Below are 16,581 nucleotides of genomic sequence, written 5' to 3'. Positions count from 1 at the left end.
ATTCTATATTGGTTGCTAGTTGCTAAATATTCATAACTCCCATTTTTAGAAATTATCAACTTGAATAGTTTCAGAGTTAAATGTTTATTACTTTTTTTGACTAGTCACATGTTTATATTCAGTAATCTTATTTGGTTGTTGCTAATATACATATATAGTTTTACATGGCTGCACTCAGTGTATACGGTAGTATCTCAGGAGGTTTTTTTTTGTTTTTTGGTCAGTGATCATCCTTAAAACATTTTCCATTTTATCAGTCCACAAAATTGTGATTTTTATTATGTTAAATATTTCATATTTTATTATGTTAGTATTCCATTTTTAATATTTTAGGGTATGTTTAGCAGTGTTCTTTAAGATTTGAATGTACACTAGGAATAATTCTTTTTCTTTTGAACAATTTTCTCAGTATATATTTCCAGAAGTAGATTTCTGGATCAAAAGGTCTTTCATTGTCAGATTAAAGGTTCAAATTATTTAAATAATTTACATAATAACATTGCAGTTTTATTTATCCTTTGGTCCAGCAATTCTATTCCCAGGTATATATCTGAGAAACTCTTCTGCATTTCCATTAGGAAATATGCACAGAAATATTTATTGTAACATTATTTATAGTAGAGAAAAACAATAACAATGTTAATAAAATGAATGCATTTTGGTATAATTAATACAGTGGAATACTATTTGGCATTTTGAAATAAATAAGGTAGAGCTAATCTATATTAGCTGAACAAACCTAAAAAATACAGTGTTGTCCAATAGAAAGGAAGTTTCAGAAATGTATATATAACTTGAATCCACTTAAATAAACTTGGACATATGGAGAATAGTATATATTGCTTAGGGAAACATACATATGTAGCAAAAATGCACAGGATCAATGAACCCCAACCTTCAGGTAGTGGTTACCTCTGAAGGGGGAGAAAGGGTACACAGGGACATCAGTTGGATTTGGAATGTTTTCTTAAGTGAGGCAGAGAGATCTGGGTGTTATAAATTTTTCCCTATTTTTTCTGTCTTTGAAATATTCCATTTTTTAAATGTAAGTCTTTCAAGTGATCTACTTTCTCTCCACTCAATATTAGGAAGGTTGTACATTGTTCCCCAGAGCTAAGTCATTATTACTTGATGAGATCTCTTTTCAAATAAAGCTTTGTTAATTAAGTTGTGATTTTTTTTTAAAGCATTGTGTAAAAGCTGCATCTTAGGTAGAATTATCTACTTTCAGACTGTTTTTTTTAATTAACTGATATTTCATATTCAACTTTAAGTTAAGTGATTTAAAACCTCTTTACCAATTCTTAATTTCAGATGGTCTAATATGAAATTTTGCTGAAGTTTTTATATATCCCTAGGTAAAATTGAAGAAGTAGTTCTTGAAGCTAGAACTGTTGAGAGAAATACGGAACCTTATAGGAAGGATGCTAAATCAATCAATGGAATGCCAAATATCACAGTAGAAATTAGAGAACATATTCAGGTATTTGGGACTCTCATCCCACTACTGTGTTTAACATTTTAAGGACATTAGAATTATTTATTGAACAGTTTTATATAATTTTTTTCAAGCTTAATGAAAGTAAAATTGTTAAACAAGCTGGAATTACCACAAAAGGACCCAATGAATATATTCAAGAAATAGAATTTGAAAATTTGTCTCCTGGAAGTGTTATTATATTCAGGTATGTTAATTAGAGTTCAAACTGTTAACTTTACTTATATTTAAAGTGTTTTACATATCCTGTTAGTTTTGAATAAATTACTCCTAAAAATTAACCATATTTTAATTAATGTTTTCAGAGTTAGTCTTGATCCACATGCACAAGCTGCTGTTGGAATTCTTCGAAATCATCTGACACAGTTCAGTCCTCATTTTAAATCTGGGAGTCTTGCTGTTGATGACACAGATCCTATATTAAAAATTCCTTTTGCTTCGTAAGTATGCCTTATTTTATGGAGATTTGCACTTTAATAACTGATAAGTTACCGCAAGCCTGATTTAAGCAGTTTTAAGAGTCCTATGTATCCTTGTTGCTTAAAGGATAGTCTAAGGAGCAGGAGTATTTTCATCACTTAGTGTTAATATTTTGTCCTGTGGCTTGTGCCTGTGTATGCATGCATGCATGCTGTCTCACTCATACACTCCCAGATAGATAGGTAGATAGATAGATAGACATGTATACATATATACGCTATACATATCTATCTATCTATATATATATACACGTCTCTATACACATATACACACAGTTTTTCTGAGCTATTTGAGACTAAGTTGCATACATCATACTTCTTACCACTTCATTTATTTAATGTCAATGCATTATTCTAATATATGGCTATACCATAATTTATTTCATCAGTCTACATTTTTTGGACAGCTGAATTGCTCCCAATTATTCCCTATTATGTATGTCTTTGTACATTCATCTTTGCATAAATCCTTAGTTATTCCTTTACTAATCATGCCCTTGCTAGATGGTACCATATAGTACTAAAGAGTATGGGTTTTGAAATTTGAGGCTGGGTTTAACTCTAGCTTCACCACTGTCAGTATGATCTTGAACAAATTATTTAGACTTTCTTCATCTCAGTTTCCTCATCTGGAAAATGGGGCTTATAATAACTTCCTACCTCTTAGATTTTGTAAGCATTAAATAGGATAATGCGTATAAAGCACTTAACACAATTCATGGCACGTAACGAATGCTCAGTATATGTTTGATATCATGAGTACTAGGATAATTTCCAGGGTTGGAATTTCTGAGTTAGACTGTCTGTATATATGAGGCTTTTAATACTGCCATATCCGCTCCCGAAAGATTATATTAATTAATATTTTCAGCTCTATGTAAAAGAGTCTAGTATCACACATCCTTACTAATACTGAGTATATATTATTGTAATGTAATGTTTAACAGCATAGAGGATGTGACTAGACTGCTGGGGTTTGAGTCTAATTTCAGACTCTTAGCTGTAAGAAGTAAAACCTTGGGCAAGTTACCTAAGAGATATAATTATAGTGACTCACAGAATAGTGTTTGACACAGAGTGAGTGATCAGTAAGTGTTAGCTATTATTAGTCAAATTGGTAAATATAAAATACTTTAAAATATCTCAATTTATTTTAAATATTAAGCTAATTTTTTGTTCATCAGCCATTTGTATTTATTTGGTGATATGTCATTTTACATATTAGCTCATTTTTCTGTTCTGTTCAATTGTTTTTGTTGTTTTTTAAGAGCTTTTATTAATAAGGGTATTAACTCTTAATTCAAACCATACTTAGTAGTTACATTCTAAAGAAAAATCTGTGATGAAGCAGTTTTGTGTTTCTATGGAATGTTTATAAAAGGCACATTCCTCATCAGAGCTACTTATATTATTTTGGGACAAGATCAAGAAATCTACACTTTAATATGCTTTCCAGGTGATTCTTATGCAAGGAGTTCACTGACTACATCTTGAAAAATATTGCACTAGAATGGACTTGGTACTGAGGCTACTGATAGATTTGACTCACTCTTGATTCACAAATTGCAGAGGAAGGGTCAGTCCCAGCTGGGAGGAGGGAGGCTAGCAAAGACCGAGGGAACAAAGCACAGCTGACAATTTTCTAAGCTGAGACAGAACTAAAAGAGAAAGAAGGGAGTACATTCAAGAGGATATGTATTCAGTTATATAAAATGAAAGTATATAACTGAGCAGTTAGAAGTGCAAGAAAAGAAAGTAGGGTTTCAGTTGCATTCAGGTGTAGTCATTTACACAATCTCACTGCTAACTGGGCAAAGGGAAACCAAGGCGATGATAGTTAAACACTTCCTTCTGCTCATTATCAAGAAACATCTTTATCTAAGAAAATCTGGTTTCTTAAACAACCAAGCTGAAGGATAATGCAACCTTAGGAGCTGAAAGGAGAAAAGGAGAGGAATGTAGCAGTAGAGTAACACATGATTTCTAAGGTCCTTAACTGTGACTTTTGATTATCCTTTTATCGGTCCTTTGATAATTATTTTGAGTTTAAGATAATTAGCATAAAAAGTTCTTATTGCCCCACATAGGAGAATATAAAGGAGAGGAAAAACTAAGTCTGAACTAGAAAGATTAAAAACAAATTTATGGGCTTCCCTGGCGGCGCAGTGGTTGAGAGTCCACCTGCCGATGCAGGGGACACGGGTTCGTGCCCCAGTCGGGAAGATCCCACATGCCGCGGAGCGGCTGGGCCCTTGAACCATGGCCACTGAGCCTGTGCATCCGGAACCTGTGCTCCGCACCGGGAGAGGCCACAACACTGAGAGGCCCGCGTAACGCAAAAAAAATAATAATAATTATAAGATAAAGGATATAGCAACCAAAAGATCTTTCCAGTATACTTCTAATTAGTAAAATTTAGCACTTGATTATTTCCTTGGCTTGGGAGAAATGTTACTTCTAATTGAGTTTTTAGCATGTTTATCCTCTAATTATTATTTATAAATGTAAATTGTTTACAATGTATATAGTATAACGCTGAGTTCCTAAAACATACATTGCTAAAACATTTTTGTTATGATTCAGATTTTCTTATTTTTATTGAGAGCAAGTGAAATTTCAGTATGTTTAACCAATTTTCTTTATTTTCCAACTTTTAGTATTGCCTCTAAATTAACTTTGGCTGAGCTAAATCAGGTACTTTACCGATGTGAATCAGAAGAACAAGAAGATGGTGGAGGGTGTTATAACATACCAAACTGGTCATCTCTTAAATATGCAGGTCTTCAAGGTAAGCAAGTATAAGGATAGTGAAACTTTTCAGGGTTTTTTGTTTTTGTTTTTAAGGATCATATGGTGTCTTCCGTATAGGAATAAGAGTATGGGCTCAGAGTTCAATTGCTTGGGTTCAAATTATGGCTCTGCCACCTACTCATTGACCTCTGGCAAGTAACTTAAATTCTCTGTGCCCCAACTTCTGCCTCCATAAAATGTGAATAATATTGTCTAATTCATAGACTTTTATGAGGATTAAATGAGATCATTCGTTTGAGCTCCAAATGGGACTAGGTTGTAAATATATTCATCTTCCTTTTTTGTCTAATTGGAAATATTTTTTGTTGCATATTTGTTTTAGCCTACAAAGAGAACTTTTAGTTCAATATTATGCAGTTAGAGTAGTTGTAAAGTGGGATACAGGAACTAAATATTTAACTATCAGTTTAATTCATTTGGTTGGTAATATTTTCTTAGATTTTTATCTAGGAAATTTGGTTTCTCACACACGTATTCCTGGTTCATATAGTTTCCCACTTAACAAACCTCCTTTTCAACTCCTTATTTCTCTGTCCATCTAACCCATCATTAAGGGCCAATTCAATTCTTAATATCTTCCACAAATCCTTCCTTAACTATTGTTTTCACAGTAATTTCTTTGTCCTCCAGACACCCATTGCATTTATCTATTATGTCTCTTATTAGCCTTTGGAATTTACTGCCTTATTTTAATAATAAGTATAATTTTTTTATGAATCTTTATTATGGTGGTCAAGAAACAGGCTTTAGAACCACACTTTGTGGGTTGCACTGACTAGCTGTATAAGTATATGGTAAACTCTCTGTGTCTCAGTTTTCTCATCTGTAAAATGAAGATAAAAACAGAATCTACCACAAGGGGTTACTGTTAGGATTAAATTAGTTAATACATGTAAAGTACTTAGACAATGCTTAGTTCATAGTAAGTTTTCAGTGATAATTAGCTTTAAAACTCCACTAAGTAGACTGTACCTTGAGAAAGAACAACGTTTGCCTTTTGGGGGATTCTTGGTTTTTAGCTTTCATACCTTCTACAAAATCAAGCACATAAGAAGCTCTCAATAAAAATTTGTAAGACTTTTTGTGCTTATGACATTTTGTTTTTTTCTAAAATATTCTCATTTTCAACAAAAAATGTTTTGTGCTATGAGTAATAAAGAAATATATATCTTACCACTCTTAAGCAGATACCTACCATTTTCACTCTGAGCTGTTAAACTCCTTCTTTTTGCCTGAAAAGACCATACTTGTGTGAACTTCTTTTCTGGCCTTTATGTTTCTTAAAGTTAAGTCCAGTTTTTTACTAATTCTCTTTACCTTCTCATGAAATGATTTTTCTCATTCTTTCTAAATATAATTGCCCTTCCCTGATTTATTTTTTACTCTATACCAATCCCTTTACCCTCTGGCAATTTAGTATTTCCAGCAGCCACCTGATATTTCCAGCAGGCTGTTAATAGCAACCTCAGATTAAATCACACTTAACCATTTCACTGACCTTTCTCTCCTCTAACCAAAATCCCCCTTCCCTACTTCTTGTAACAATACATATTCAGTCATGTTGGAATCCAGGAATCCACTTTTAGACCTGCCCCTTTTATCCTCAACATTTGATCAATAATTAATCAAAATTATTGTATATGTGTTCACCCCAAATCAGTAATCATGACTTCTGGATTTTTTTTCTGTATTCTCTTTTGGTATACTATTTCCTTTTTATTTCCATGGTTATCATCCTGTCTAGGCCTAAGTCCTGTCTACAAAACCAACTAACCAGTTTTCCAGCCTCTTGATACCTTTTCCACAAATCATACCGTCCCATTGGTTATCATCAGACCTCTCTTCTAAAACACTGCTCTGTCATGTCATTCCATTATTCAGTAAGTGGAACTAACACTTACTGAGAAATATTTACCTTCCCTGAAAATGCTAGGGTATATATAGACCATTATTTTATACTGTCTTGTTTTCTAGATTTTTTTATGTTTTAAGCTTTGTTCCTAAAGAAGATTATAAGCTTCCTGAAGCAAAGAATATCTTAAATTTATATATTTATTTTTTTAATTTCTCAAAACATGCTATATACACAGTAAAATTAATTAAATTCTAACTAAATAAATTTATTTGAAATGAAGTCAATGAAGCCAATATAATTTTTTAAGATGGAAATTACTACCTTATTAAATAATGAAAGTTGTACTATTGCTCTGTCATTGAAATAATAGAATGTGCTATATATTCATAGGAATTCTAATACTTCTATCTGAGTAGTACTTGAGGATATGCCTGTATACCTCATTTTGATACTTCATTTAGTGCCAAGTACCTCCTGTTATATTTCAAAGAGCCTCTCCAAACAGACTTTATTTATTACCACCATAGGTGCTCTTGCTGTCTCTGAAACCAGTTCTATGATTTTCTTAAATCTTGCCTGAATATTAAGGAATCCACCACTTTTCAACTGTGAAAAGATGTAGGCTTATCAGTTTTCTTCCCCAGATCCTTAGGGCAGGGAAGCTATGCCAATTGCCTTTGAATATTGTACTATTAAAATTCAAAAGAGCAGGACCAGCCCCAGAAAATAGGAATCTAGGAAAACTCCGCATAGCTCCTGTGACAGCAGTCCCCTTCAGTATGCCTTTGTATCTTGGTTCAAGTCAGTGTTGCCACACTTATCTCCAGCCCTGGGAAGTGCCACTAAGGACTGTGCAGTCCTTCTGTCTACCTGTATATGTGTTCACCCCAAATCACTAGAGACTAGCAGCAGCCCAGGCTATGAGAACAAACTACCTTTGCCAGTGATTAAATTGTCATGATATTTCTCTGAATTTTCAGGATTAATGTCCATATTGGCAGAAATAAGACCAAAGAATGACTTGGGGCATCCCTTTTGTGATAATTTGAGATCTGGAGACTGGATGATTGACTATGTCAGTAACCGGCTTATTTCACGGTCAGGAACCATTGCTGAAGTAAGTAAAGCTATATTCTAGTCCAAAAAAACAAGGGCACAATAAGAAGTATATTAACATACTACATATAACATTTATATTGTTTTCTAACCTGAAACATTATTTTCTAAACTGAAACATTTTCCTTCCTTCTTCATCGTCTTTCAGTTCTAATAAGTGAAAATCTGGTTAATAGATTGCTAGATAGTAGAATTGCATGTTTGGATTTAGCTTTTAAAATACACCTAGCCTATAAGCGCATCAAATTAACTTTTAAAATTATTTTTATAACAGGTTGGTAAATGGTTGCAGGCTATGTTCTTCTACCTGAAGCAGATCCCACGTTACCTTATCCCATGTTACTTTGATGCTATATTAATTGGTGCATATACCACTCTCCTGGATATAGCATGGAAGCAGATGTCAAGGTATATCCAGAAAAGCTTGAGTAGATAAGCATGTTTGTGTAGAAGCCACATACAGTCAGTTTAAACACTCTTAAAAGACCAAAACATGAGGAATTGTCATACACGCATAGAGCTGAAAAAGTTGATAAGTGGATAGTAAATTTATTAACATCCTTTAATCCGGAACACACAAAAACAGTTATTAAAATCTGTTCTATAAAACTAAAAAACGTGTTTATGGGAAATTTTAATTGTTTCATGTTATCTGTTTCTATGTATTCCTTGACTTGTTAAGTTAATGGATACAGTTTCATAAATATACACACACCATTCTTTTTTCTAATTTTTCATTAATTAAGAGAAAAATATTCTGCTATTATTATAAATGAAATTTGCCTTTATTGGTGAATTTCCCTAAAATGAAACCACAGGTCGGAATGTACCAGTAAAGAGATGCCAAATCAATTTGGGCATGATTTCAGAAAGAACAAAACTTCAGCCCTACCATTTGTTTTACAACAGGCCTTTTAAAGCCAGCTAGACAGAATACTGGGTGAAATGAAAGCAGTTCTGAAACCTTATCCAAATTGAAAATTTTGTTCAACTGATATGTGTATTGTTACACATTTGTGTAGAGAGACTTTTTGAAGGGAAGAAACCAAGTAAAATAATACTGCCAAAAATTTTTGAATCAATGGGTATAAAATTTCAGGTATGCAAGATGAGTAAGTTTTGAGATCTGATGTACAACATTGTGGCTATAAATAATATTGTGTTGTACGCTTAAAAATCTGTTAAAGCAGGTAGGTCTCAACTTAGGTGTTCTTACCCTAATAAAATTTTTTGAATAAATAAGTGAATAATAAAAAATTTTTTATTTCTACACATAATATTTTGAACTCTATAACATTGTTGCAGCTTTGTTCAGAACGGTTCTACCTTTGTGAAACACCTTTCCCTGGGTTCAGTCCAAATGTGTGGAGTAGGAAAATGCCCTTCTCTGCCACTTCTTTCACCTTCCCTTATGGATGTACCATGCAGGCTGAATGAAATCACAAGAGAGAAGGAGCAGTGTTGTGTGTCTCTAGCTGCAGGTAAGAAATTATGTACAAAGTTAAATGTGTAAGTCAGGATTAGTGAGGAAATTATGAAGAAATTATTATTAAAAAAACTCATGATGTTATTCAAGGTTTCATGTTACTGCTTAGTAAAATTTCATAGGTATTCACTTGTAAAAATAATAACCGTGCTAACTATTTAATTACCACTGTGCACCAGACATTTATTTATGTGCATTTTTTATTGTGGCCAGTTAATCCTTTTCTTCGTGTTTATTTTTTCCAACTTATGACATTTTGCATTTTTTAATCAAATTTGTTTTACTACCCTTTTTCCATTACACTATACTTGTTTCCCAATATTAAAAATTAACCCAACCTTGTAAAGGTCCTCTACAAGTTACAAAACACGAAACAAATGTTAAATAATTTTTATTATGTGTCTAATTTCAATCAAATGCTTTCATCTCTATTGATATTTTTCCTGAAAGTAGATTTAAAACCCAAATCAAGTAACAAGTTGAAATCTAAGCAAAATAGGCTTTTGGTTTCTTTTTAATAAATTTCAAGCTATTTCTAAGAAGTATTTAATATTTGAGTCCACTGAGGTTTAGAACTTCCCATACTAAACTGAAAAATACTAATTGCAGCATGAAAGTAACAGTGTTGTCCGTGTGAATTCCTCTGTTTACCCTTAAATTTGCGTATGCTCAGACCAAGAAAAAAGACCTAGTGGACCCAACAACTAAAAAAGAAGTTAACTTTTCATTTGGAATGATCATATGAACCTTCTGAATGTTTTAATTATGTAATTGTGTTTTAGATTTTCACTCAACTATTTGATCTCCTTCTGGTACTTTCCCCTGTGAATCCATGCAGATGGTCATAAAATTGAACAGGGCCATTGTGAAAAAAAGTTAATAGGCAGAATTTGATTTTAAAGCTTATTGTTTAGAAGCCTCTTACATAGTATAGTGATCTCAACATTTTTGATTATTCACCACTGTTGTTAAGCACTCCCAAAATAAATATACTGATATATTGATATCATAAATGATATACTGATATAAGTTATGATACTTGGTATGTTTACATATCAGGTACAATGTAAAACAAAAAGAGAAACTAAAAAGATAAGTTCATAAATATAAATAGAAGTTCTGGGATTCCTTTCTAACATGCTAAAGGAGAGTTTTATATACTCCATACTAACAATATATAGGACTGTACTCAGATTTGCAGATAGATTTCTTCGTTTCATTTCTAAATGAATACAAAGGCCAGGGATACCTTCCTTTGGTGACAGTGGTGCAAAATATATATATAATTATTAGCTTTTATAATAATTGACAAGGTAGAAATCATTCAGAAGATGTATGATCTTAAGTCATATACTCTGAGAGGTCAAAAAGTTAATACAAACATTTCCACACATCAGTGCTAGAGATTTTATAGTTTTGACTTTTTAACAAAAACTAACTGCCTGTATTTGGGGGTATACCAACTCAAACTCACCCTTGGATCTATCTATACTTACATTTTATGCAAGGTGTTAAGTGGGTTAAAGTACCAGGAAGTCTGTGCCACAGAGTACTATATATATATGTGATAGCTGCTGTCATCAGCATCATCATCAGAATTACATCATCAACCATATATTGGGTTGGCCAACAGGTTCCTTTGGTTTTTAAAGTAAAAATAATAGACACGTTTTTCATTTTCACCAAGAAGTTTATTAAACATCATATGCACCGTTTTGTTCCATTACCTTCCTAAAACTTTTTATCTTTTTGAGCAAAGAACTGTTCCAGGTGCCTTTTACAGTCTTCCAGGGAATTGAAATTTTTTTTCCATTAAGAGAATTTTTTAAAGACTGAAATGAATGGAAATCCAAAGGTTCAGTGTCTGGTGAATACAGCGGATGAATCAGAACTTCCCAGCCACCTGGAGGGGTGGGATAGGGAGGGTGGGAGGGAGGGAGACGCAAGAGGGAAGGGATGGGGGAACAGATGTATATGTATGACTGATTCACTTTGTTATAAAGCAGAAACTAATAAAAAAAAAAAAAAAAAAAAAAAAAAAGAACTTCCCAGCCAAGCTGTACCAGTTTTTGACTGGTCATCAAAGAAACATGCAGTCTTGCGTTATCCTGATGGAAGATGATGAGTTTTCTGTCGACTAATCCCAGACGCTTTTCGTCGAGTGCTGCTTTCAGTTGGTCTAATTGGGAGCAGTACTTGTTGGAATTAATCATTTAGTTCTCTGGAAGGAGCTCATAATAGAGGACTCCCTTCCAATCCCACCATATACACACATCACCTTCTTTGGATGAAGACCGGCCTTTGGTGTGGTTTGTGGTGGTTCATTTTGCTTGCCCCACGATCTCTTCCATTCCACATTGTTGTACAGTATCCACTTTTCATTACCCGTCACAATTTGTTTTAAAAATGGAATGTTTTCATTACGTTGCAATAGAGAATCTCATGTGGAAATACAGTCAAGAAGGTTTTCCTCACTTATGTGGAACCCAAGATCAAAGTGATTAACATAACCAAGCTGGTGCAAATGATTTTCAGTGCTTAATTTGGATATTTAGAGTATGTCGTCTATCTCCCATGTGGTATAACGTTGATTGTTCTCAATTAATGTCTCAATTTGATCACTGTCAACTTCAACTGGTCTACCTGATCATGGAGCGTCCAGCGAGAAATCTCCAAAACAAAACTTTGCAAACCACTTTTGACAAGTTCAATCAGTCACAGCACCTTTCCATACACTGCACAAATCTTTTTGTGCGTTTCAGTTGCATTTTTACCTTTCTTGAAATAATAAAGCATAATATGCCAAAAATGTTGCTTTTTTTCTTCCATCTTCAGTATTAAAATGGCTACACAAAAATTCACCAATTTTGACAAGTTTTTTTTTTAATGCACGCTGATATAATAGCTGTCACAATACAATATAACAAAATTATTTTGAATGAAGTTAAGGACAACTAAGCGCTACTAGAGCCATCTTACAGAAAAAACCAAACGAACCTTTTGGCTAACCCAGTATATAAACTGTATACGTGAACCGTATATAAACAATACACAAAGTGTTTAGGGAAATTTTGTACCACTATTTGAAAGACAATATAGAAAGAAATGTCTGATATTACCTTTAGTTCTGATGTTTTCTTAACAGAAGAACATACAAGGTGAAGACCCAGTAAACAGAAACTTAAATTGTGAAGTATTGCCAATTTTTGTTTATCTTAGTCAAATTCTTTCACCTCTCAATTTACCTTTTATAAATCTTTTATTTCATTCATTCAGTAAATTTTTATAGTGATATGTACCAGTTACAATTTTCAGTGATATATTTTGGTAAACAATGCAAATGAGATTTCTGTTATCATGGATCTTATTTTTTACTGGGGAGAGACATTCATTCAACAAACCAGAAAACAAACAAGATATTGTCAAATAGTGTTAAGTGCTTAGAAAATAGTTATGAATGAATGCTGTGAACATTTTATTTATGACCTCAGTTTTCCCTTCCTAAAATATTTGTTACATTTATACTTTTGCATAGTTGGTTTTCTTGAGTGAAATGCTAATTTCCTTTGCTTTACTTTCCTACTGATTATTGTTTTTAGTACAAATACAGATAACAATTATATTCTTTTCATGTTTTGTAAGAAACCAAACTCAATCTAAAAGTAAAATTTTAGATTTTATCCATCAGTCACTCTGTTTTACTTCATGCATAAAAGCTGCAGTTACCTAGAATGTTCAAGTTATTTGGCGTCTGAAATCCTTGTTTTAATCTGTAAAAACTGTCTCTGACTAACAAACTATAACACTTCTAAGTCATTTTAAGTAAATGGGAAATTTGGTAATAAAGTAACTCTATAGTGATAGATTAATAAACATTTACTTATGTATCATTAAGGTAATCATCTCATATTTAGATTAATTTGTTGCCTTCGAATTGCACATAGAACCTTTAAAAATATATCATTACTATTAAGAGTTTCTTGATGTGTTAAATATTTGACCACTGATTTTAATCTTTATCTTTAATTTACTAAAAAAGTTTATCTGTGTTTAAAGACTCACACATTTGAACCAATTCAGATAAGCATCGCTCTCTAGCACTGATTCTTAATCTATTTTGGGTGACAGATTCCTTTAAGAATCAGATATGATTATGGAACCTCATCACACAAAAGTTGACATAAGTATAGCCATACATTCTGCAGATACCTTAAGAGGGTTTGAAGACTCTTTTTAGCTCATCCTTGACCCCCAAGTTTAGAGCAACTCATCTATAGTAATGGAGTTCATAGGTTTGTGTACATTAAGGTTAATATATTACTTTGTTGTGTTTTCTGTTAGGCTTACCCCACTTTTCTTCTGGTATTTTCCGCTGCTGGGGAAGGGATACTTTTATTGCCCTTAGAGGTCTGCTGCTGATTACTGGACGCTACTTGGAAGCCAGGTAGGAAATCTCTAAAAAGTTGCAATGCAGGTTTATGTTTGAATGTTTTTCACATGCTCTTCAAACTTTTCTTATTCATCTATTCTCAACATATGGGAGGCATGTTTTCCTTAGGTGTGTTTTTTATTTTATTTTTTATATATTCAATTAATAGGATCATAGAATTTCAAAGACGTGAAAATCTTTAAAGTTACCAAATTCTAACCCTTCATGTTACAGATCAGGTTATCTTTAGCATTTGCTACTCTATTTCAAGTAAAACTAAAAAATGTATAAACATATTACTAACATCACTCACTAAAGAGTAAAATTTCTATGCCCAAGTTAAGTGTAAGAACTCAGATGAACTTTTAGGTAAAATTGGAAAGTCTGCCATTTTTTGTTCTTCCATAATGAAGGCATTGCTGGCTTTTTGACAGAGTCTGGTAGAAAGAATTATAATACCAGGTTTTCTTCTTTTTAATGTCAGACATTGTAACCTCCAGTTTTACGTTTTCTAGACTTAAAATGGTGTTTTCTTATGTCACAGTATTATGTATGAATTTATCAGAGGTAGAAAAGAAAGGCTCTACATCAGTACTGTATAGTGTTCCACAAATCAGCAGTGTCACCATCTGACAGCTTGTTAGAAATGCAAATTCTTGGTCTCTATTGCTGGATCTGCTGAATCCAAACCTGGGGGTGGAAAGGGCAGAGTTGGCAGATGGCAATCTGTGTTTTCGCAGGGGCTCCAGGTGATTTTCAGCTGCCTAAGACTAAAGTTTGAAATCACTGCTCTGCAAGTTAAAACTTGTAGCAAAATAAGCATTTATATGATACCTTATTTTGATGTCACCCAAGAAATAACTGGAGGTTTGCCTCTCCAAATGACAAGTTTTATTTCTGATCCTTTTAAAATTGGAAATTTCTAAGTGAACATCTAAAATGTATTATATGCTTCCCTATACTAACCTAACATATAATAAGACCTTTTATTATGGACTTAAGATACTATTATGGGGCTATAGAAATTTGGGAGGCTGTGTGCTTCTTCCCCAAATGCCCCTAAATGACCGTGATTAAGAAGTAGGAAGTGGAACGTCAGGAACATAGTATAGTGGTTAAGAACTTGGGTTTGGGCCAGACTACCAGGTTCTAATCCTGGTTCCAAATGCCCACCTGACAAATTATTTGTTCTCTTCGTGCTCTCCGTAGAATGGTTATAGTACTTACCTTATAGGGTTTTTGTGAGGATTAAATAAGCTAATACAGTTAAAATATCTAGAGCAATGTCTGCTACATGCTAAGCACTCCATAAATGTTCATTTTTAAAATAATTATTGTTACTTTCATTGTCATCTGGGCTCCCAATGATCACTTCTATGTACTGTCAAAATTTTCTGCTACTTAGTTTTACATATGACTATCTCAATCAGGCATCAGCTAACTATGACCTGTCACCTGTTTTGTATGACCTAAGAGCTAAGAATGGTTTTTACGTTTTTAAAGGATCATTAAAAGAAAAAAGAATATATGATGAGACCATATATGGCCAACAAAGCCTAAAATATTTACTGTCTGACCCTTTACAGAAAAAAAGTTTGGCTACCCCTGATCTAGATGATTTCCCAGAAGATAATGCATTTGTTACGGTAGTGCTAGCTGCTATGAATTATAAACTCTTAAATTTCAATGGCTTTTCACAAACGAAATTCATTTGCTTCTGATCCTGTATGGGTGTTGACGAGGGAACTTTCTACTTAGTGGTGAAGGGATATAGGCTTCTTTATCTTCAGGATATACCATCTTGCAGGGACTCTAGGTTCTCTCCAGTCCGCTGGCAGAAAGGGAAAGAGAGCCTGAGGAACACACACCTGTTCCATTCACTTAACAGTCTTTTGCCTTAGAATGCAGTCATCTGGCCACAGCCAAGTGTAAGGTAGGCTGGGATGTATAGGAAAGCCATTTTGGTGGACACATGGCTGTCTCTACCACAGATAGTTTTACTTTCACCCTCTGCAGAGATGTTCATGGACAGAGGACTTTTTATTGAACTTTCTCATGTATGACATGTTCTAGATAATTAAGATTGCTAATACTCTGACTTTTTATTAATTGGAAGTGTCACAGTCCATACTAACACTTTTGTACTACTAAGATAAAAAGTTCCTCTTACACTATAATTTAAGAGATGGGCATGGGACTTCCCCGGTAGCACAGTGGTTAAGAACCCGCCTGCCAATGCAGGGGACACGGGTCCGGGAAGATCTCACATGCCATGGAGCAACTAAGCCTGTGCACCACAACTACTGAGCCCACATGCTGCAACTACTGAAGCCCGCATGCCTAGAGCCCGTGCCCTGCAACAAGAGAAGCCATGGCAATGAGAAGCCTGCACACCGCAACGACGAGTAGTCCCCACTCGCCACAACTAGAGAAAGCCCATGCACAGCAACAAAGACACAACACAGCCAAAAATTTTAAAAAAATTTTTTTAAAGAAATGGACATTGAACTGATATATAGAATTAATTAGATTTTTAAATGATTTAGCCAAAAAGCATTGAGGCCTAGAGATCGGTACGCGGGCCTCTCACTGTTGTGGCCTCTCCCGTTGTGGAGCACAGGCTCCAGATGCGCAGGCTCAGCGGCCATGGCTCACGGGCCTAGCCGCTCCGCAGCATGTGGGATCTTCCCGGACCGGGGCACAAACCCGTGTCCCCTGCATCAGCAGGCGGACTCTCAACCACTGAGCCACCAGGGAAGCCCCGAGGCCTAGAGATTTTAAATGCCTTTTCCAAGGTCATACAGATGGCAACACTAGGATTTAAATCTCAGTCTTCTTATTTCTCAGTTTCACGCTCTTTTTAGAATGCCATGCCATCTTACAAAGTTGTCATTTGGTGTATGATAG

The 16,581-nt window shown here is 34.1% G+C and overlaps 1 protein-coding gene across 2 annotated transcripts in view; it reads left to right on the top strand.

Moving 5' to 3' along the window:
• Window positions 1-16,581, top strand: part of AGL (amylo-alpha-1,6-glucosidase and 4-alpha-glucanotransferase) — an 80,745-nt gene that overhangs the window by 33,102 nt on the left and 31,062 nt on the right. For both annotated transcript variants that reach the window (XM_081223833.1, XM_081223834.1), the window contains exons 18-25: window positions 1,359-1,483; window positions 1,573-1,685; window positions 1,804-1,938; window positions 4,635-4,765; window positions 7,624-7,760; window positions 8,034-8,167; window positions 9,065-9,240; window positions 13,587-13,689. In XM_081223833.1, the coding sequence (XP_081079959.1) occupies window positions 1,359-1,483; window positions 1,573-1,685; window positions 1,804-1,938; window positions 4,635-4,765; window positions 7,624-7,760; window positions 8,034-8,167; window positions 9,065-9,240; window positions 13,587-13,689 (1,054 nt within the window). The remainder of the gene's footprint in view (window positions 1-1,358; window positions 1,484-1,572; window positions 1,686-1,803; window positions 1,939-4,634; window positions 4,766-7,623; window positions 7,761-8,033; window positions 8,168-9,064; window positions 9,241-13,586; window positions 13,690-16,581) is intronic.

Source organism: Mesoplodon bidens, assembly GCF_964165515.1.
Source record: "Mesoplodon bidens genome assembly, chromosome: 2".
Classification (NCBI taxonomy): domain Eukaryota; kingdom Metazoa; phylum Chordata; class Mammalia; order Artiodactyla; family Ziphiidae; genus Mesoplodon; species Mesoplodon bidens.
Note: the sequence above shows the minus strand (reverse complement) of the source record. Positions and strands in the feature narration are given on the sequence as shown.